At 54.1% G+C, this 20,080-nt stretch overlaps 1 protein-coding gene across 7 annotated transcripts in view; it reads left to right on the top strand.

Annotated features, from left to right (window-relative positions):
* Positions 1-20,080, top strand: part of SAMD11 (sterile alpha motif domain containing 11) — a 103,796-nt gene that overhangs the window by 34,260 nt on the left and 49,456 nt on the right. For all 7 annotated transcript variants that reach the window (XR_004420031.2, XR_006163107.1, XR_006163106.1 and 4 more), the window contains exon 5: positions 12,084-12,208. Coding sequence is in view for 4 of the 7 variants with exons in the window: in XM_033079479.2 (XP_032935370.1) it covers positions 12,084-12,208 (125 nt within the window). In the remaining 3 variants the exon portion in view is untranslated. The remainder of the gene's footprint in view (positions 1-12,083; positions 12,209-20,080) is intronic.

Below are 20,080 nucleotides of genomic sequence, written 5' to 3'. Positions count from 1 at the left end.
ATGGGCATTTTGCTGGGGACATTGCAGGATGATTAATTTGTTTTTCCAGGCTCAGTCTGCAGGGAGATTTAGGGCTGTGCTGCCCATGGGGAGGGTTGGGATTTTTTTCCTCCAGTTGGGAAAATTTGTTTATTCTCCCTCCTCTGTTCTTTCCCTCGTTTCCCCCTCTCCTGGCTGTGGGTGACATCTCAGGGTGCTGGGGAATTGTTTTCTGTCAAATCCATGTGTGAGAAGGGCACAGAGTGACCCAGGGGGGATTTTACCAATGGAGAAGTTAGAGAAGTTACCCAAAAGGCTGAGCAATAGAAATAGAATATAAATACAATATAATAGATAACAATAATGTAGAATACAAGTATATAATGATGTAATAGATAATAAAAATATATAATACAAATATATAGTGATATAATAGATAATAGATAAAAATAAATGTAAAATGTAAATATAGAATATAAATATAAAATATAAATATAAAATATAAATATAAATATATAGTAAATATGTATAATAACAGTATATAAATTTAATTTTAAATACAAAAATAATAATAAGAGGTGGCCAAGTGGTAACTTTGCCTGGTTCTGTGCAGAGCACAGAATTCCCATGGCTCACACTGCTCCCCTGCAGCCTCCCCTGGTCCCCCCCTGTCCCCCAGCCCTGCAGCTCCTTGACCCCAATCCCTTGGTGGCACTGGGTGGCAGCGCGGGCGCGGCGGGGCCGGGGCTGAGCCGGGGCTGGCCCAGCTCTGCCTGATCCCAGCCCTGTGCTGAGTCAGTGAGGCCGGCTTTAGTGGGGTCAGGGACACTGTCATGGCATGGGGACACTGCCCTTGTCCCCCTAAGGATCCTGCCCTTGTGCTCATAGGGACACTGCCCCTGTCCCCCTAGGGACACTGCCCTTGACCCTCAGGGACACTGTCCTTGTCCCCCTAAGAATCCTGTCCTTGTCCCCATAGGGACACTGCCCTGTCACAGGGACACTGCCATTGTCCCCCTAAGGATCCTGTCCTTGTCCCCATAATGACACTGCCCCTGGCACAGGGACACTGCTGTGTCACAGGGACACTGCTCCTGTCCCCGTAGGGACACTGCCCCTGTGCCCATAGGGACACTGCCCTTGTCCCCCTAAGGATCCTGTTGTTGACCCCACAGGGACACTGCCCCTGTCACAGGGACACTGCCCCTGTCCCCATAATGACACTCTCCTTGTCCCCATGGGGACACTTCCCCTGTCCCTATAGGGACACTGTCCTTGTCCCCATAATGACACAGCCCTTGTCACAGGGACACTGCCCCCGTCCCCCTAAGGATCCTGTCCTTGTCCCCACAGGGACACTGCTGTGTCACGGGGACACTGCCCTTGTCCCCACAGGGACACTACCCCTGTCCCCATAACGACACTGCCCCTGTGCCCATAGGGACACTGCCCCTGTCATAGGGACACTGCCCCTGTCCCCATAATGACACAGCCCTTGTCACAGGGACACTGCCCTTGTGCTCATAGGGACACTGCCATGTCACAGGGACACTGCCCTTGTCCCCCTAAGGATCATGTCCTTGTCCCCATAATGACACTGCCCCTGTCCCCACAGGGACATTGTCCTTGTCCCCATGACAACACTGCCCTTGTCACAGGGACACTGTCCTTGACCCTCAGGGACACTGCCCCTGTCCCCACAATGACACAGCCCTGTCCCCATAGGGTCACTGCCCTTGTCCCCACAGGGTCACTGCCGTGTCACAGGGACACTGCCCCTAGCACAGGGACACTGCCCTTGTCATCGGGACACTGCCCTTGTCCCCATAAGGATCCTGTCCTTGTCCCCATAGGGACACTGCCTTGTCACAGGGACACTGCCCTTGTGCTCATAGGGACACTGCCCCTGTGCCCATAATGACACTGCCCCTGTCCCCACAGGGACACTGCCCCCTGTCCCCCATAGGGACACTGCCCTCATCCCCATGATGACACAGCCCTGTCCCCATAGGGACACTGTCCTTGACCCCATAGGGACACTGTCCCTGTCCCCATAATGACACAGCCCCTGTCACAGGGACACTCCCCTTGTCCCCATAACGACACTGTCCTTGTCACAGGGACACTGCCTGTGTCCCCATAGGGACACTGTCCTTGTCCCCATAGGGACACAGCCCTTGTCACAGGGACACTGCCCTTGTCCCCATAATGACACAGCCCCTGTCCCCATAATGTCACAGCCCCTGTCACAGGGACACTGTCCCTGTCCCCATAATGACACAGCCCTGTCACAGGGACACTGCCCTGTCCCCAGCCAGCCCAGGGCACAGCCAGTGACAGTTGTGCAGAATCCCTGTCCCAGGGTGACTGGTGGCCCTGCCTGCAGGGGTTTGATCCTGCCCTGTGCGTGGGGAGCAGTCACAGCTCGTGGGATGGGTTTGGGTTCCATCCCCTCCTTTCAGCTCCAGTTCCAGTCAGGAGGGAGCTGAGGGCATTCAGCATTCCTGGGAACAAACAGCATTTTATTCCCAGAGCCCCGGGTTTGCTGGGGTCAGGGTTGGGCTGGGGGCTCTGTCCTGCTCAGCACAGACACAGCTCACACATTTTATCCCTCTCAGAGCTGCCAGGGTTGGGTTGGGGGTCTCTGTTCTGCTCAGCACAGACACCACTCACACATTTCTCCCTCTCAGAGCTGCCACCATGAGCTGGGAGCAGCAGGGGCTGATTTCCTGACAGGTTCTGTGCAGGAGGTCAGGGCAGGGAGATGGAGCAGCCCCTTCTGGGGCTTAAAAATCAATGATTCTGTGATGAAATGGCCCTTGGAGGCTGGACACTGCAGGCTGGGGGAGAACAGTGACATTGCTGCTGTCCTGTGTGGGGGCTGCAGCAGGAACTGCTCTCCAGCTCCTGCAGAGCCCCCAGATTCACCAAACAGAGGTTTTATTTTTCCAGGGGTTGGACCGGAGTGCTGATGTTTCTTTAGAAATTTTTTAAAAAATGCAAAGCAGGGAATCTGAGCAGCCCTGGTGGCTCTGCTGTCCCAGCCCTGGTGGCTCTGCTGTCCCTGCCCTGGTGGCTCTGCTGTCCCAGCCCTGGTGGCTCTGCTGTCCCAGCCCTGGTGGCTCTGCTGTCACTGCCCTGGTGGCTCTGCTGTCCCAGCCCTGGTGGCTCTGCTGTCCCAGCCCTGCTGGCTCTGCTGTCCCTGCCCTGGTGGCTCTGCTGTCCCAACCCTGGTGGCTGTGCTGTCCCTGCCCTGGTGGCTCTGCTGTCACTGCCCTGGTGGCTCTGCTGTCCCAGCCCTGGTGGCTGTGCTGTCACTGCCCTGGTGGCTCTGCTGTCCCAGCCCTGGTGGCTCTGCTGTCACTGCCCTGGTGGCTCTGCTGTCCCTGCCCTGGTGGCTCTGCTGTCACTGCCCTGGTGGCTGTGCTGTCACAGCCCTGGTGGCTGTGCTGTCACTGCCCTGGTGGCTCTGCTGTCCCAGCCCTGGTGGCTCTGCTGTCCCTGCCCTGGTGGCTGTGCTGTCACATCCCTGGTGGCTCTGCTGTCACTGCCCTGGTGGCTGTGCTGTCCCATCCCTGGTGGCTCTGCTGTCCCAGCCCTGGTGGCTCTGCTGTCACTGCCCTGGTGGCTGTGCTGTCACATCCCTGCCATCCCTCCTCTGTGCTGTTACTCGAGGTTGTTTCTGGAATGATGCAACAGCGTTTATGGACCACTCTGGGTTCCCTTTAATGGCTCCCATCAAAAGCTCATTATTCCCTCCCCAGTCCCTGCCTGATTTACACCCCTGGGGCAGCCCTGAGCCTCACACTGCTCCTGCTGGATCCTGCTCCCCTCCAGGGTCCCCAAACCCAGCCCTGCCCCTGTCCCCAAGGGCCACATCCCCAGGGCTGCTGAGTCCCTGCAGGGCTGGGCTCTCCTGCACTCCTGTCCAGAGTTTATTCCCTTATTTTGGGTGGGAATCTGGACCTTGTGAGACATCCTTGGAGCAGCCCTGGGTGCTGCTCCCCCTGCCTGGCCTGATCACTGCCCTCCCTGCAGGCCCTGACATTGCTCCTTTTGCATATTGGATTTTTCCTTTCTTTATTGGAGGGAGGGGCAGAGGGTCGGGACGGTTTTATGGCTGCTGTATTGATCAGTAAAATTTAATATAATCCCTGCACTTACTGGGTGATCGTTAAGGGGATGGAGAGCTGGAGAAATGTACTTTAAAAGAAATATTTTTCCATTTTATTTCCTCCCTATTCTACTTCCTGAGTCTCTCTTTCAGTCTCTTCCTTTGCATCCCTTCAGAGATTTTTTTCCTGTGTTTTCCCAGCTTTCCTTTGATTTAAGGAAAAGTTTCCCAGCCTGGTGTGGAGCTGGAGCCATTCCCCACTCCCTCAGCTCTCTTGCAGCCCCTGGATCTGTGAAATTTTGTGTCTGCTGGTTCAGGACTGGCTCTGGTTTTATCCCAGCTGCTCTGGAGCTCGTGTGGCTGCAGGTGCAGGTGGGTTCTGCTGCCTGGTGCCCAGTGCTGTGCATCCCCAGGAGCAGCAGCCCAGAGCTGATTCCTGATTGCCAGGGAGGGCTGGAGCAGGAACCCAGAGCTCCAGATGGACCCTGACCCAGAGCTGATTCCTGATTGCCAGGGAGAGATGGAGCAGGAACCCCAGAGCTCCAGATGGACCCTGACCCAGAGCTGATTCCTGATTGCCAGGGAGGGCTGGAGCAGGAACCCCAGAGCTCCAGATGGATCCTGATCCTGACCCCAGAGCTGATTCCTGATTGCCAGGGAGGGCTGGAGCAGAAAAACCCCAGAGCTCCAGATGGATCCTGATCCTGACCCCAGAGCTGATTCCTGATTGCCAGGGAGGGCTGGAGCAGGAACCCCAGAGCTCCAGATGGATCCTGACCCAGAGCTGATTCCTGATTGCCAGGGAGAGATGGAGCAGGAACCCAGAGCTCCAGATGGATCCTGACCCTCGAGCTGCCTTTGGGGCTTCTGCAGATCCTGGAGCTGCTTTTCTTTTCTGGATTCTGCAGATCCCTTGACCCTGGAGCTATCTTTGTGGGTGCTGCAGGTCCTGGACCTGCTTTTCTTTTCTGGGTTCTGCAGATCCCTGACCCCAGAGCTGCCTTTGGGGGTTCTGCAGATCCTGTAGCTGCTTTTTTTGGATTCTGCAGATCCTGGAGCTGCTTTTTTGGATTCTACAGATCCTGGAGCTGCCTTTGGGGGTTCTGCAGATCCTGGAGCTGCTTTTTGGATTCTGCAGATCCTGGAACTGCCTTTGGGGGTTCTGCAGATCCTGTAGCTGCTTTTCTGGATTCTGCAGATCCTGGAGCTGCTTTTCTGGATTCTGCAGATCCTGGAGCTGCTTTTGTGGGTGCTGCAGATCCTGGAGCTGCTTTTCTGGGTTCTGCAGATCCTGGAGCTGCTTTTCTGGGTTCTGCAGATCCTGGAGCTGCTTTTGTGGGTTCTGCAGATCCCCTGACCCCAGAGCTGTGTTTGTAGGTGCTGAGAGGAGCTGCAGCATGGGTGGAACTGCTCCTCTGCACAGGGGCTGCACTCGTGCCTGGCACCTGGGAGCTCTCTGGGAGTGCCCTTGAGCTGGGGAATCTCTGCCACCAGCAGGATGGAGCACTTGGAGCCAGGTCACTGCTCCTAGCTCCTCACTCCAGAGAGCTGCAGCAAACCAAGAGGCAGCCACTACTGGAAATTATTGAAATTGTGACCAAATTGTCTCGTTCCCCCGGCTCCCCCCGTGCAGTCGCTGCTCTGGCAGAGGCAGCGGGGCCCGCGGGTGCCTGCCTGCCTGCCTGGGCTCTGCACGGCCCTGACACTGATTTATATTTCGGTTAATTGTCTCCAGCCATTAGTCTGCTCATCCCTCTCCTCGTTAAAGATGCAGTCGCTGCTAATGGCTGTAAATGAAACACATTTAGAAGGCGTTGCTCCAGTCTGGGGCTGGCTGAGCAGGCTGCCACCTCCCCCAGCCCTGGGGGTGCTGTGTGACCCTTGGGGACAGCTGTGGGGACATCCTGTGTCCTCCCTGGCTCAGCACCTCTGTGCCCAGGCTGGCTCAGCACCTCTGTGCCCACTCTGGCTCACAGGAGCCAAAGGGACCGAGGGTCTGGGGCTGCCCCGTTGGTCTCATCCCCTCCTGGAGTCACTGCAGCCCAGAGTGCTGGCCCAGAAAGGGCTGGGAGGGACTGGGAGGGACTGGGAGGGAGGAGAGGGGCTGGAGTGAGGGCTCAGCATGAGGGACAGGGCACAAAAAAGGGTCTGGTTTGCTGGGATGGAGAGGAGGGAATGGAGTGAGGGTCCATCCATGAATCCATCCATCCATCCATCCATCCATCCATGGATCCTCCATCCATCCATCCATCCATCACCCATCCATCCATCATCCATCCATGCATCCATGAGTCCATCCATCCATCCATCCATCCATCCATCCATCCATCATCCATCCATCCATCCATCCATCCATCCATCCATCCATCATCCATCCATCATCCATCATCCATCATCCATCCATCATCCATCCATCATCCATCCATCCATCATCCATCCATCCATCCATCCATCATCCATCCATCATCCATCATCCATCCATCCATCCATCATCCATCATCCATCCATTATCCATCATCCATCATCCATCCATCCATCCATCATCCATCCATCCATCCATCATCCATCCATCCATCCATCATCCATCCATCATCCATCATCCATCATCCATCCATCATCCATCCATCATCCATCATCCATCATCCATGGATCCATCTATCCATCCATCCATCCATCATCCATCCATCCATCCATCATCCATCCATCCATCCATCCATCCATCATCCATCCATCCATCCATCCATCCATCCATCATCCATCCATCCATCCATCCATCCATCCATCCATCCATCCATCCATCCATCATCCATCCATCCATCATCCATCCATCCATCATCCATCCATCATCCATCCATCCATCATCCATCCATCATCCATCCATCCATCCATCATCCATCCATCCATCCATCCATCCATCCATCCATCATCCATCCATCCATCCATCCATCCATCATCCATCCATCCATCCATCCATCCATCATCCATCCATCCATCATCCATCCATCCATCCATCCATCCATCCATCCATCCATCCATCCATCCATCATCCATCCATCTATCATCCCTCCCTCCTCCATCCTCCAGGTCCAAGGCTCCAGGGCTCCTGTGGGCCAAGGAGCAGCTCCCAGGATGTGTTAAAATCTGTCTCAGCCTCTTTTCCTCCTCTCCAGTCTTCCCTTTCCCCCCAGTGTCACCTTGGGGTGCAGTTTGCCTCCCAGCTGTGTTTTCCTGGGATTCTCCTGAGTGGAGCTCAGAGCCTGGAGTGTGCCTGTGACCCTGTGGCTCCCTGAGCCTGGATTTGCTGATGCACATCACCATGATTTTAGTTTTAAACCCATGGAAAATCTGAAAGCACAGGATTTTGGGGGAGATCTCAGAGATCTCCTGGGTTCTGTTTTCACTGGGTGTATCCTGCTGCTCTGCACTCTCTGAGTTTTGAGGAGCCGCTCCAGCCAGAGGGAGTTGGATTTTCCTGCTGGATAAAACAATCCCTCCCTGGCTGAGTGTGTTTACACAGCAGCCTGCTCGGGCTGCATTGGGATGCGAGGCGCTGTGCAAATGCAAAGATGTAATTATCCCATTTTTCTCTTCCCACTCCTGCTCTCCTGGCTCCTCTCCTCCGCCCTTTCCGGGCCTTGTGCTGATGGCAGCGTTTATCTGCATTTGTCCTCTGTCCCTGACAGCCACTTATTGATTGGCATGATTAAAAAGAACTGATAATCACTTCACATTAATCCCATAAATGACTTAAGACACCAAAATATTTGCATAATGCATCTTAAAGGTGGCAGCTAAAAGAGGATAAGACCCAAAACTGCTTGGCACAGGAGAAATGGGCTTCCCACTCACCTGTGGGATTGCTTAAGTAATGAGGCTCGTGCTTGCATAAGGAGTGTTCTGCACTGCTGGGGGAGAGGGACGGGGGCTCAGGGGATTTGGGATCCCTGCATCTCATCCCTGAGGGATGGGGGCTCAGGGGATTTGGGATCCCTGCTCCTGATCCCCCCAGGGATGGGTGCTCAGAGGATTTGGGATCCCTGGATCTGATCCCTGAGGCATGGGGGCTCAGGGGATTTGGGATCCCTGGATCTGATCCCTGAGGGATGGGGGCTCAGGGGATTTGGGATCCCTGGATCTGATCCCTGAGGGATGGGGGCTCAGGGGATTTGGGATCCCTGCTCCTGATCCCCTGAGGGATGGGGGCTCAGGGGATTTGGGATCCCTGCATCTCATCCCCCCAGAGATGGGTGCTCAGGGGATTTGGGATCCCTGGATCTGATCCCTGAGGGATGGGGACTCAGGGGATTTGGGATCCCTGCATCTCATCCCTGAGGGATGGGTGCTCAGGGGATTTGGGATCCCTGCATCTCATCTCCCTGAGGGATGGGGGCTCAGGGGATTTGGGATCCCTGCTCCTGATTCCCCCAGGGATGGATGCTCAGAGGATTTGGGATCCCTGCATCTCATCCCCCTGAGGAATGGGGGCTCAGGGGATTTGGGATCCCTGCTCCTGATCCCCCTGAGGGATGGGGACTCAGGGGATTTGGGATCCCTGCTCCTGATCCCCCCAGGGATGGGGGCTCAGGGGATTTGGGATCACCCCAAGGAATGGATGCTCAGGGGATTTGGGATCCCTGCATTTCATCCCCCCAGGGATGGGTGCTCAGGGGATTTGGGATCCCTGGATTTCATCTCCTTGAGGGATGGGGGCTCAGGGGATTTGGGATCTCTGCATCTCATCCCCCCAAGAATGGGTGCTCAGGGGATTTGGGATCCTCCCAAGGTCTGGGTGCTCAGGGGATTTGGGATCCTCCCAAGGTCTGGGTGCTCAGGGGATTTGGGATCCCCCAAGGGCTGGATGCTCAGGGGATTTAGGATCCCTGCTCCTGACCCCCCCAAGGGCTGGGGGGACCCTGTGGCAGTCCAGGCTCTCTGTTTCTGCAGCCTCCCGGTCAAAGCTGCAGCCAGACGCCCGCTGAAAGTCCCCAAAGCCTTTGTGCCCTGCAGGGATCAGCTCAGCACAGGCAGACCCAGCTCAGCACATCCAGACCCGGCTTAGCCCAGGCAGACCCGGCTTAGCCCCGCTGCAGGGTGGGCTGGGAGCAGCACGGGGGGCACGGGGGGTATTTAAGGCAGCTCAGAGGCGGGGATGTGCAGATAATGCACCCTCCGGGCTGCCCTGCCGGGCCCAGGTGAGGACACCCCTGGGTGGGAGCTGTGGTTGGGCAGGGAGGGGAATATTCCTCATTTCTGGCATTTATTTCCCAAGTTTTCCTGGCTCTCCTGGCTGTTGTTTTCCCTTCAGACAGAGGAAAAGTGATGCAGTTTAGCTCGGGGTGAGCCCCTGGTGCTGGGAGCTCAGCATCTCCTGCAAACAAACAAACAACAAAAAAAAAAAAGGGAGATGTTCCAGCACTGCCAGCTCCTGCCGTGGGTTCCACCTTGTTCTTCCTCCTCACTCTTTGTAGATCATTTATTCAGGGATATTTTGCAGCTGGAGAGTGGTTTGCCAGCAAAATATTCACCACTGAGCTGCAGAATCTGCTACAGTGAGCTGGGGTTTGTGTTCTTCCTCTCCATAAAGGGGGAAAAAAATAGAAAAAAAGGAGTAAAGCAGCAAAGTGATGCAAGGAGAACAGGCAAAATAATGCTGAATTGCTCTAGCACTGTGTCTTTTCCCAGAAGGAAGAGCATTGTTTCAGGATCTGTTGGAGGGGAGTGTTGAAAATGGGTTTTGTAAATAAATCTGTCCCCTCAGCTCCGGGAGCGCTGCTGCCCGGGCTCCTGGTGGGTTTCTCTCCAAGGAGAAAAACCATCATTCAATCAAATCAAACAGCCTTTTGTCCCAGCAGTGATGGAATGGAAAAACTTGGGGTTTTTAAGAATAGAAGGGTGGCAGCTGATAGAAAACTATCAGTTATTTCAGTTCAAGTTTCCCATTAATTCTGGAGCAGATCTGCCAATTGCTGCGCTTTCACATTTTCCATCCTAGATGTGAGTCCTGGCCCACGCAAGTTCTATCTGGCAGGGCTGGAATCAGCAGCTCTGGCAGCTGCAGGGGCCGTGATGGGAAATGAGAGGGGAGCTCGGGAAGGGCTTTGCACTCCCCGAAATCCAGGAGAGGCTCCCGGGGCAGGGAGGGAGGGTGGGGGAAGCTCTCCTGCAACCCTGCAGTGCTGGAGAGCACAGAAACCTCCCCCAGATGTGCTGACATGGGGGGAAATGGATTCTGGGGGGGCAGGTGGGATTTTCTTGTTGTGTTCAGATGGGGGGAAAATGAATTCTGGAGGGCAGATGGGATTTTCTTACTGTGCTCACATGGGGAGAAAGTTTTGGGGTGCAGGTGGGATTTTCTTATTGTGCTGACATGGGGGGAAATGGATTCTGGGGGGGTGGGTGGGATTTTCTTGTTGTGTTCAGATGGGGAAAATGAATTCTGGGGGGCAGATGGGATTTTCTTATTGTGCTGACATGGGGGGAAATGGATTCTGGGGGGGTGGGTGGGATTTTCTTGTTGTGTTCAGATGGGGAAAATTAATTCTGGGGGGCAGATGAGATTTTCTTGTGTTCAGATGGGGAAAATGAATTCTGGGGGGCAGGTGGGATTTTCTTATTGTGGTGACATGGGGAAAAATGAATTCTGGGGGGGCAGATGAGATTTTCTTATTGTGTTCAGATGGGGGAAAAGTTCTGGGGGGCAGATGGGATTTCCTTATTGTGGTGACATGGGGAAAAATGAATTCTGGGGGGCAGGTGAGATTTTCTTATTGTGGTGACATGGGGGAAAAAATTTTGGGGGGCAGATGGGATTTTCTTATTGTGTTCACACGGGGGAAAAAGTTTTGGGGGACAGATGGGATTTCTTTATTGTGCTCATATGGGGGAAAATGAGTTCTAGGAGGGCAGATGAGATTTTCTTATTGTGTTCACATGGGGGAAAAATTTTGGGGGGCAGATGGGATTTTCTTACTGTGCTGACATGGGGGCAAAATCAGTTCTGGGGGGCAGATGAGATTTCCTTATTGTGCTCATATGGGGGAAAATGAATTCTAGGAGGGCAGATGGGATTTTCTTATTGTGCTCACATGGGGTAAAAGTGAGTTTTTGGGGTCAGATGGGATTTCCTTCACATGTTCACATGGGGTAAAAATGAATTCTGGAGGGGGCAGATGAGATTTTTTTGTTGTGCTCACATAGGGGAAAAGTTCTGGGGGGTAGATGGGATTTCCTTCATATGCTCACACGGGGTAAAAATGAGTTCAGGGGTGGGATTTCCTTATTGTGCTTACATGGGGAAAAATGAATTCTGGGGGGGCAGATGAGATTTTCTTGTTGTGCTCACATGGGGTAAAAGTCAGTTTTTGGGGTCAGATGGAATTTCCTTCACATGTTCACATGGGGTAAAAATGAATTCTGGGGGGCAAATGGGATTTCCTTATTGTGCTCACATGGGGGGAAAAGTTTTGGGGGCAGATGAGATTTCCTTATTGTGTTCATGTGGGGAAAAAGTTTTGAGGGGCAGATGAGATTTTCTTATTGTGCTCACACAGGGGAAAAAATCAGTTCTGGGGGGTGCAGATGAGATTTCCTTATTGTGCTCATATGGGGGAAAATGAATTCTAGGAGGCTAGATGAGATTTTGTTATTGTGCTCACATGGGGGAAATGTTCTGGGGGCAGATGAGATTTCCTTATTGTGCTGACATGGGGTAAAAGTCGTTTTTGGGATCAGATGGGATTTCCTTCACGTGCTCACATGGGGAGAAAAAAAAATCAATCCTGGGGGGGTAGATGAGATTTCCTTCATGTGCTCACATGGGGTAAAAAATGAATTCTGGGGGGGCAGGTGAGATTTCCTTGTTGTGCTGACATGGGTAAAAGTCAGTTTTTTGGCTCAGATGGGATTTCTTTCATGTGCTCACATGGGTAAAATCAGTTTTTGGGGCTCAGACGGGATTCCCTTCACGTGGGGTTTCTGTGCTCTGCCGCAGCCGCGACAGCGACCTCTCCACCATCATCTCCAACCTGCAGCAGAGCCGGCAGCTCGTGATGCCCGAGAGCCAGAGCCGCTGCGAGTTCAAGAGGAGCAGCCTGGACGTGGGGCTGGCAGCTGCAGGTGAGGCTGGGCCAGCTCCTGCTGCCCTGGGTTCTGTTCACCCTCCTCTTCCTCACCCTCCTCTCCCCTTCACCCCCACCCCATCCATCCTTTCCCAGCTGTTCTTTCTGTGTCACACTTGAGCTGTAGGAGATCTCAGAGTGTTCTGGGCTAGAGATGGAGGTGGGAATGATTTCCTGGAGCCCCTGTGGAGGTCCCAGCCCTGTTCTCAGACCCAAGGGGAGCAGAGAGGCCTTGCAGAGGGCATGGTTTGATTTGGAATCTCATTAATCTGAGGATTGTTTGGGTTTCTGGTGTTGCCTGGCAGTTCTGGGGTTGTTCCCCTGGTTTCAGCCCCACCTGTGTGAAACCAGAGATGTGAAACCAGAGATGCTCCTGTGGATCCTGCCCTGGCAGTCTCTGGATGTCAGGGGGGCAGTGTGGGGATGGGAGGTGCAGAATGAGGGTCTGGAATGAATGAACCAAGATCTGATTGCAGGATCCTTCAATTGCAATAAAAATTGAGGAAAATCTGGGGATTCTGTCAGTTTTTATGCTCAGTGATCCCTCTGTGTGCCTTGTCTGGAGATCTGTCTGGTTGTGGATTTGTTCCTGTGTTTTGTCAGTCATTCTGCTGGGTGTGAGAGTGAGCCCCAAACCCAGGGGGAGCAGCACCCCTGACCCCCTTTGGGGATGTCTTTGAAATCCCATTTTCAGTCCCTGTGTGCCCTGGGGGGATTTGTGGTGTGGTAAATCAGCTCCCAGACTTTGCTGACTCTCAATCCCATCAGTAACAATTTTCCAAAGCCCCTTTCCCTGCACAACTCCAAAAGCCCAGCTGGCCATAAATCCATTTTTCCCTGCTGGAGTCTGTGTGGCTCAGCTGGGCCTGGATGTCAGAATTGCTTTTCAGTGTTGTTTGCTTTGCAGAGGAACTGCTGGGCTTGATCAGCATTGCTGGAATTCTTCGAGACCTGTGGCATTCCAGAAATGCAAAGGGTTCTTCTCATTCCCATCAGGAGAAAAGATGGGATGTAGAAGCTCTGATTCCTGTTTCTTAATTGGTGTTTGAGGTGCTCTGGTTTCTTAAATTTAGAAATGGCCTCAAGTTGTGCCAGGGGAGGTTTGGGTTCGATATGAGGAGAAAATTATTGAGGGAAAGCTTTGGAAGAGGTGGGGTCACCACCCCTGGAGGTGCTCAGGTCACCTGGGGATGGGTTCATGCTCGGGCTGGGCGGTCCTGGAGGTCTTTTCCAACCTTGAAATGATCCCATGAAATATTCCATGAGTGAAAAACAGGAGGCTCATGCACACGAGGGGCCACCAAACCAGTGCCAAAGGACGAGGACACGACAGGGCTGGGGTGTTCAGCAGGAGGTGATGGGCAGGGGAGGGGACAGGGGAGGGGACAGAGGGGACAGAGCTTTGTCACCTCTCCCCAGGGCCGGTTCCACTCTGTGTTTGGGGCTGGGAGATCAGGAATTGCTCCACACAGAATTTTCAGAGGTGCTGCTGGGTGAGTCTGAAGGAACATTTAGTTCCAAAAGGGGGGAAGAGCCTTGTCCCCAGCTCTGTGTCCCCAGCTGTGTCCCCAGCTCTGTGTGCTGGGTTGGGGGAATCAACCCCTCCAAAGGCACCTGGAGATAAACAATGCTGAATAAACGATGCTGGTGCCATGGAAGTCCTGCATTATTCTGGCTGGGAGCTGCTCTGGAATGTTCCTGGTGGGGTTTGGTCCCAGAGAGGGCAGGAGGAGCTCAGGGGGCTCCTGTGCTCCCCAGGGAGCTGCTGCAACAGGACTCAGCTCCTTCCTGAGCAAGGACAGCACAAATGGCACAAAGGGACCTGCTCAGTGCCAGCCCTGGGGGCAGCAGAAGGGCTGAGGCTGGCAGGGATGAAGGCTGAGGCTGGCAGGGATAAAAAGGCTGAGGCTGGCAGGGATGAAGGGCTGAGGATGGCAGGGATGAAGGCTGAAGCTGGCAGGGATAAAAAGGCTGAAGCTGGCAGGGATGAAGGCTGAGGCTGGTAGGGATGAAGGCTGAGGCTGGTAGGGATAAAAAGGCTGAAGCTGGCAGGGATTGCTGCTTTGTGATTCATTCTGTCAGGGAATTCCTCCACTTGTTGTTGTAACCAGGATTAGAGGCAGTGCTGGGCTGGAAAATCAGCGGTGTTATCAGATCTTGAGTGGCCTTTGAGATGCAGAAAGGGGCTGAAAGTAATGAAAAATAATTGTGTGTGCTTCTGGGGCTGTTCTGACTTTGGGAGGGCAGGAAAGGGCTCAGGGCAGAGCTGCCTGGGGCTGGGGGTGAGTTTGGCTCCCTGTGCAGAGGCTGAGCCAGCCCTTGGCACTGCCAGCCTGCTCAGGGAGCAGGGAGAGCCCTCTGGAAATCATCCTGGGTGATCCCAGAGAGCAGGGAGAACCCTCTGGAAATCATCCTGGGTGATCCCAGAGCCCCAGAGAGCAGGGAGAGCCCTCTGGAAATCAGCCTGGGTGATTCCAGAGCCCCAGAGAGCAGGGAGAGCCCTCTGGAAATCATCCTGGGTGATCCCAGAGAGCAGGGAGAACCCTCTGGAAATCATCCTGGATGATTCCAGAGCCCCAGAGCCTGCCCCATTTCAGGGCTGAACCAGCAGAGTCCTGCTCCTGAGGCTCTTAATTCATTCCTCTCCTGTAAAAAAAAAAAAAAAAAAAAATGCTGTTAACTTCTCCTCTTTCTCTCCTCGCACACCCTCTGTTCTGCAGTGCCACATTTCATGGGTTTCCAGTTGCAGTAGGACTTTTTGCATGGATAGAAGTGGAGGATTCAGGCTCCCTGATGCTAGAGGAAGGTGGGTAGCTCTCCCCTCTCTTCCTTCTGCCCCTGGTGCCTGCAGGGAGTTCTTTGGTGCTCTGAGAGGGGACAGAGCCTCGGGGGCTGCCCAAAAAGGGACAAAGCCACCATCAATATTTGGGCTGTGGTGTGGGAAGCAGCAGCAGGGCAGAGCTCCCAGAGAGGATTTTGGATTTTGGGAATGCCAAACCCTGAGAGCTTTGGAGCTGCAGGGAGTGTCCCCAGGTGCTGGGGACAGTGTGACACCTGTGTCCCCACCTCTGCAGCCCTGGGGACAGTGTGACACCTGTGTCCCCACCCTGCTGTTCATTCCTGCCAGGGCAGAGCTCACCCTCAGGTCTCACAGCCATCCCAGAGCTGAGCTGTGCCTCTGGGGGGTTTGTTCTGCACTCAGCCTCATCTCCCCTGTGGTCTGAGCAAGGGAAAAGGGGAATTTTTGGTTGTAAAGAGATTGAAATGTCAGAATTTGGGTTTTTTTCACAGAGCTGCCTCCCTGGGGCTGACCCTGGGTTCTGTGGTCACCTTGCAGTGCCCTGGTTTGGCCTGGCACTGGGACACAGAGCTTTCCTGAGCCAAGGAGGAGTTAATTTGGGGGATGAGGAGGAGTTGGGCTGGGGGATGTTGCAGCTGATGGAGAGAGACAGATCCCAGCGCTGGGCAGGGTAATGAGCTGGGCTCAGACGTGCTCATTTAACTAAGCCAAACAACAGGGGAAAAAAGCTGCAGCTTTATTGGACTGCTGCCTTAAATTGAGCAGAAAATCAGCCCCAAATGGGCACGCAGGAGCTCAAGCCAGGCCCTGTTGTTGATGTGTTTTCTGTGAAGGACAATTGTTTATCTCAGTAACGTGAGGATTGAGGCTCTGTCACTGCTCTGTCCCCTCTCTGTGCTCTATTTTTACATCTCCTGGATGAGTGAGAGGTGAGAGGTGACCAGCAGCATTTTGTGGTGCCAGCAGAGGTGCTGGGCAGTGAGGGAAGGTGGGAGAAGCAGGGAAATGTTTGGTGTGCAGCCCAGCTCAGTGCAGGGCACCCTGCTGCTGCCAGGGCTCAGCTTTGCCTCTCGGCTTTGCTGGGCTCAGGGCTCTTGTTGGAGTTCAGGAAAGGCTGGAAAAGACCCCAGAGGTGATGGAGGCCAAGCTGGGCAGGGGGTGCTCGTGTAGGGGGCTCTGCCAACAGCTCTGGGGTTCCAAGGGGTGTCCCTCACTTTGAGGGACTCTGTGCCCTCTGGGGACAGGGAATCTGTGCCTGCCTGGGGCTGGATCCACCAAATCAGCAGCAAAGCCTGAGTGTGCTCCCTTTGCTGCAGCTCTGGGAGGAGCAGGGTGATCCTGCCTGCAGAAATACCCTGTGCCCACTCTGCCTCCACCTCCTGTGCCCACTCTGCCTTTCCAGGCAGCTGGGGACAGCTGGCACAGTGTCCCTGGTGCTGTGACACCTCCCTGGGCTTCTGGGACACCCAGGGCACAGCTGGCACAGTGTCCCTGTCTCTGACCCTGGCAGCAGGCTGGCACCCCATGGTGTGTCCTGGGCTCAGGGGACAGCTCTGACTGTCCCTGTCCCTGCCCTGTCCCAGGCTGGCACTCTGTGGTGTGTCCTGCACAATCCTGGGGCTCAGGGGACAGCTCTGACTGTCCCTGTCCCTGTCCCTGCCCTGGCAGCTGGCTGGCACTCTGTGGTGTGTCCTGGGCTCAGGGGACAGCTCTGATTGTCCCTGCCCTACCCCTGGCACCAGGCTGGCACTGTGTGGTGTGTCCTGGGGCTGGGGACAGCTCTGACTGTCCCTGTCCCTGCCCAGCTCCCCTGGGGAGGAGCAGGCTCAGAGCTGCCAGGCACTCAGGGGTGCCCAGTGTGACACAGGTGACAGAGGGGGACAGGTCCTGCTGAAGGGAGAGGGGTGCAGGGACCTGTCTGTGTTGGGGGACACTCGTGGAAGTGTTGTTCCAGGCTTTGGGATGGATAAACTTGAGAGAAATCCATCAGGGAAAGAGCATTGAGAGCTCCAGGGAAGGGTGTGAGTGACCCTGGGCAGGGTGTGAGTGACCCTGGCACTGCTCAGGGCAGGGTGTGAGTGACCCAGGGCAGGGTGTGAGTGACCCTGGGACAGGGTGTGAGTGACCCTGGCACTGCTCAGGGCAGGGTGTGAGTGACCCAGGGCAGGGTGTGAGTGACCCTGGGGTGGGGTGTGAGTGACCCAGGGCAGTGCTCAGGGCAGTGAGTGACCCTGGGGCAGGGTGTGAGTGACCCTGGGACAGTGAGTGACCCTGGGCAGGGTGTGAGTGACCCTGGTACTGCCCAGGGCAGTGAGTGACCCTGGGGCAGGGTGTGAGTGACCCTGGGCAGGGTGTGAGTGACCCTGGGACAGTGAGTGACCCTGGGGCAGGGTGTGAGTGACCCTGGGCAGGGTGTGAGTGACCCTGGGGCAGGGTGTGAGTGACCCTGGGGCAGGGTGTGAGTGACCCTGGCAGTGCCCAGGACAGTGAGTGACCCAGGGCAGGGTGTGAGTGACCCTGGCAGGGTGTGAGTGACCCTGGCAGTGCCCAGGGCAGTGAGTGAGTGACCCTGGGCAGGGTGTGAGTGACCCTGGGGCAGTGAGTGACCCTGGGGTGGGTGTGAGTGACCCTGGCAGTGCCCAGGGCAGTGAGTGACCCTGGGGTGGATGTGAGTGACCCTTGGGCAGTGAGTGACCCTGGGCAGGGTGTGAGTGACCCTGGCACTGCCTGGCTGTGAATTCCTGCCAGCCCAGCCCAGCCCTGCCCCAGCTGGTGTTAGTAGGAGAGGGCTGAGCTGCTCTGCTCTGTGCCAGGTCCTTGCAGGTTTATTTTCCCTCCTGGTGCACATTTGGGATCAGTGCAGCTCCCTCCCCCTGCTCAGCATCTCTGGTGACTCCTGGTGGCTCTTGGCCTGCTCAGGGCACATCCAGGAGCTGGCTGGGGAATTTCCAGGGGAAATTTGGGGCTGTGTCCCTGGGCTGTGTCCTGGGCTGTGTCCCTGGGCTGTGTCCTGGGCTGTGTCCTGGGCTGTGTCCTGGCCCAGTAAAGCTCTGCTGTCACTGCCCAGAGGTGAGCAGGGCTCTGTGCCAGAGCAGATTGGGAAGAGCTGGTTAAGGAGGGAGGGCTGGGCATGGGCAGGACTTTATCAAAGATTTGCTCTGAGCAAGAAGAGGCTCAGCTGCCTGTTCCATTCATTTTTCAGCTCTGCACAATCTTTTTGTTCCCAGTTCTGCTCCTTCCCCTCCTCCTCCCATTTCTTTCTTCCCAAACCCTTTTTCCCCCCACTTCCTTTTCCATTCTCAATCCCCATTTCTCTCTCTCTCACACACATCCTTCTTCCTTTCCATTCCTCCTCTCCAGTTCCTGGTCCTGCCCTCCCTCCCCAGCTCCTGGGGAAGAAGACAATTTGAAGGTTTTCCTCTCTGCTCTCAGCTGAGAGGCTCCTTCCCCCAAGCCAATCAATGGGAGCCTTTCAGCCCCACCGGGGCCTGGCAAACACGAGATCAATAAGTTATTAGCACCATTCTGTCAGCTGTAATGTGGAGATTGATCGGGGCCGGGGCTCCTGCTCGCTGCCTGGCACTTCCCCAGCCTGATAAAGATGACAGATTAAGGGAATAAGAAAAAGGAATTAAGGAGTCTGGCTGTCAAAGCTGTCAGGGGCTGGAGCAGCAGGGTTTTTTTTTCAGGGGCTGGGTGAGTGCAGTTGGACATTTAAATGGTGCTGAGGGGTTCAGCACCAACAGCAGCTCTGCTGGAAATCGCTGTGCTGGGTGTCCCCAGGGTGACAAGGGACACCAGGGAGGTGGAGCAGCCTGGGGTGCTGTCCCTGCTCCTGGTGACAGGGGACATTCCCCAGGGCTGGGGGATCTCTGTGCCAGGGCATTCTCACAGTTCTCACAATAATTTTCACAATAATTTTCACAATAATTCTCACAATCCTCACAATTCTCACAATCCTCACAATAATTCTCACAATCCTCACAATCCTCACAATTCTTACAATTCTCACAATCCTCACAATTCTCACAATCATTATCACAGTTCTCACAATCCTCACAATTCTCACAATAATTCTCACAATCCTCACAATGCTCACAGTTCTCACAATAATTCTCACAATAATTCTCACAATAATTCTCACAATAATTCTCACAATAATTCTCACAATCCTCACAATCCTCACCATTCTCACAATAATTATCACAGTTCTCACAATAATTCTCACAATTCTCACAATTCTCTCAATTCTCACAATTATCACAATTCTCACAATAATTCTCTCAATTCTCACAATTATCACAATTCTCATAATTCTCTCTCACAATCCTCACAATTCTCACAATAATTCTCACAATAATTCTCACAATAATTCTCACAATAATTCTCACAATCCTCACAATTCTCTCAATTCTCACAATTCTCACAATTCTCACAATCCTCACAATAATTCTCACAATAATTCTCACAATTCTCACAGTTCTCACAATCCTCACAATAATTTTCACAATAATTCTCACAGTTCTCATAATTCTCACCATTCTCACGATTCTCTCAATCCTCACAATTCTCACAATAATTCTCACAATAATTCTCACAATAATTCTCACAGTCCTCTCAATCCTCACAATTCTCACAGTTCTCACAATTCTCACAATAATTCTCACAATCCTCACAATTCTCACAACAATTCTCACAACAATTCTCACAATCCTCGCAGCTTTTTAGCACAGATGGAGGAACTGGGGCCAAGCAAGCTTTGCCCAAGAGGTTTGTGCATCCCAGACTGATGGGAAGGGAATTTAAATCCCACCCAGTGCCCTGGCAGGGACATCTCCCACTGCCCCAGGCTGCTCCAGCCTGGCCTTGGGCACTGCCAGGGTGGGGAATTCATCACCTGGCTGTGCTCAGGTCTCTGATTTATCAATCCTCCCCCTCCTCCTGTGTTCCCCTGCTCCTTTCCAGGCAGCAGAATCAGCCTGCAGCAGGCCTGGACTCCCAGCCCACTCTCCTCTCCCAGCTGCGTTCTTTAAATCTTTCCTGAAAGAAAGTTGAGATTCACAAGTTTGT

The sequence above is a fragment of the Catharus ustulatus genome, chromosome 24 (assembly GCF_009819885.2).
Source record: "Catharus ustulatus isolate bCatUst1 chromosome 24, bCatUst1.pri.v2, whole genome shotgun sequence".
Classification (NCBI taxonomy): Eukaryota; Metazoa; Chordata; class Aves; order Passeriformes; family Turdidae; genus Catharus; species Catharus ustulatus.
Note: the sequence above shows the minus strand (reverse complement) of the source record. Positions and strands in the feature narration are given on the sequence as shown.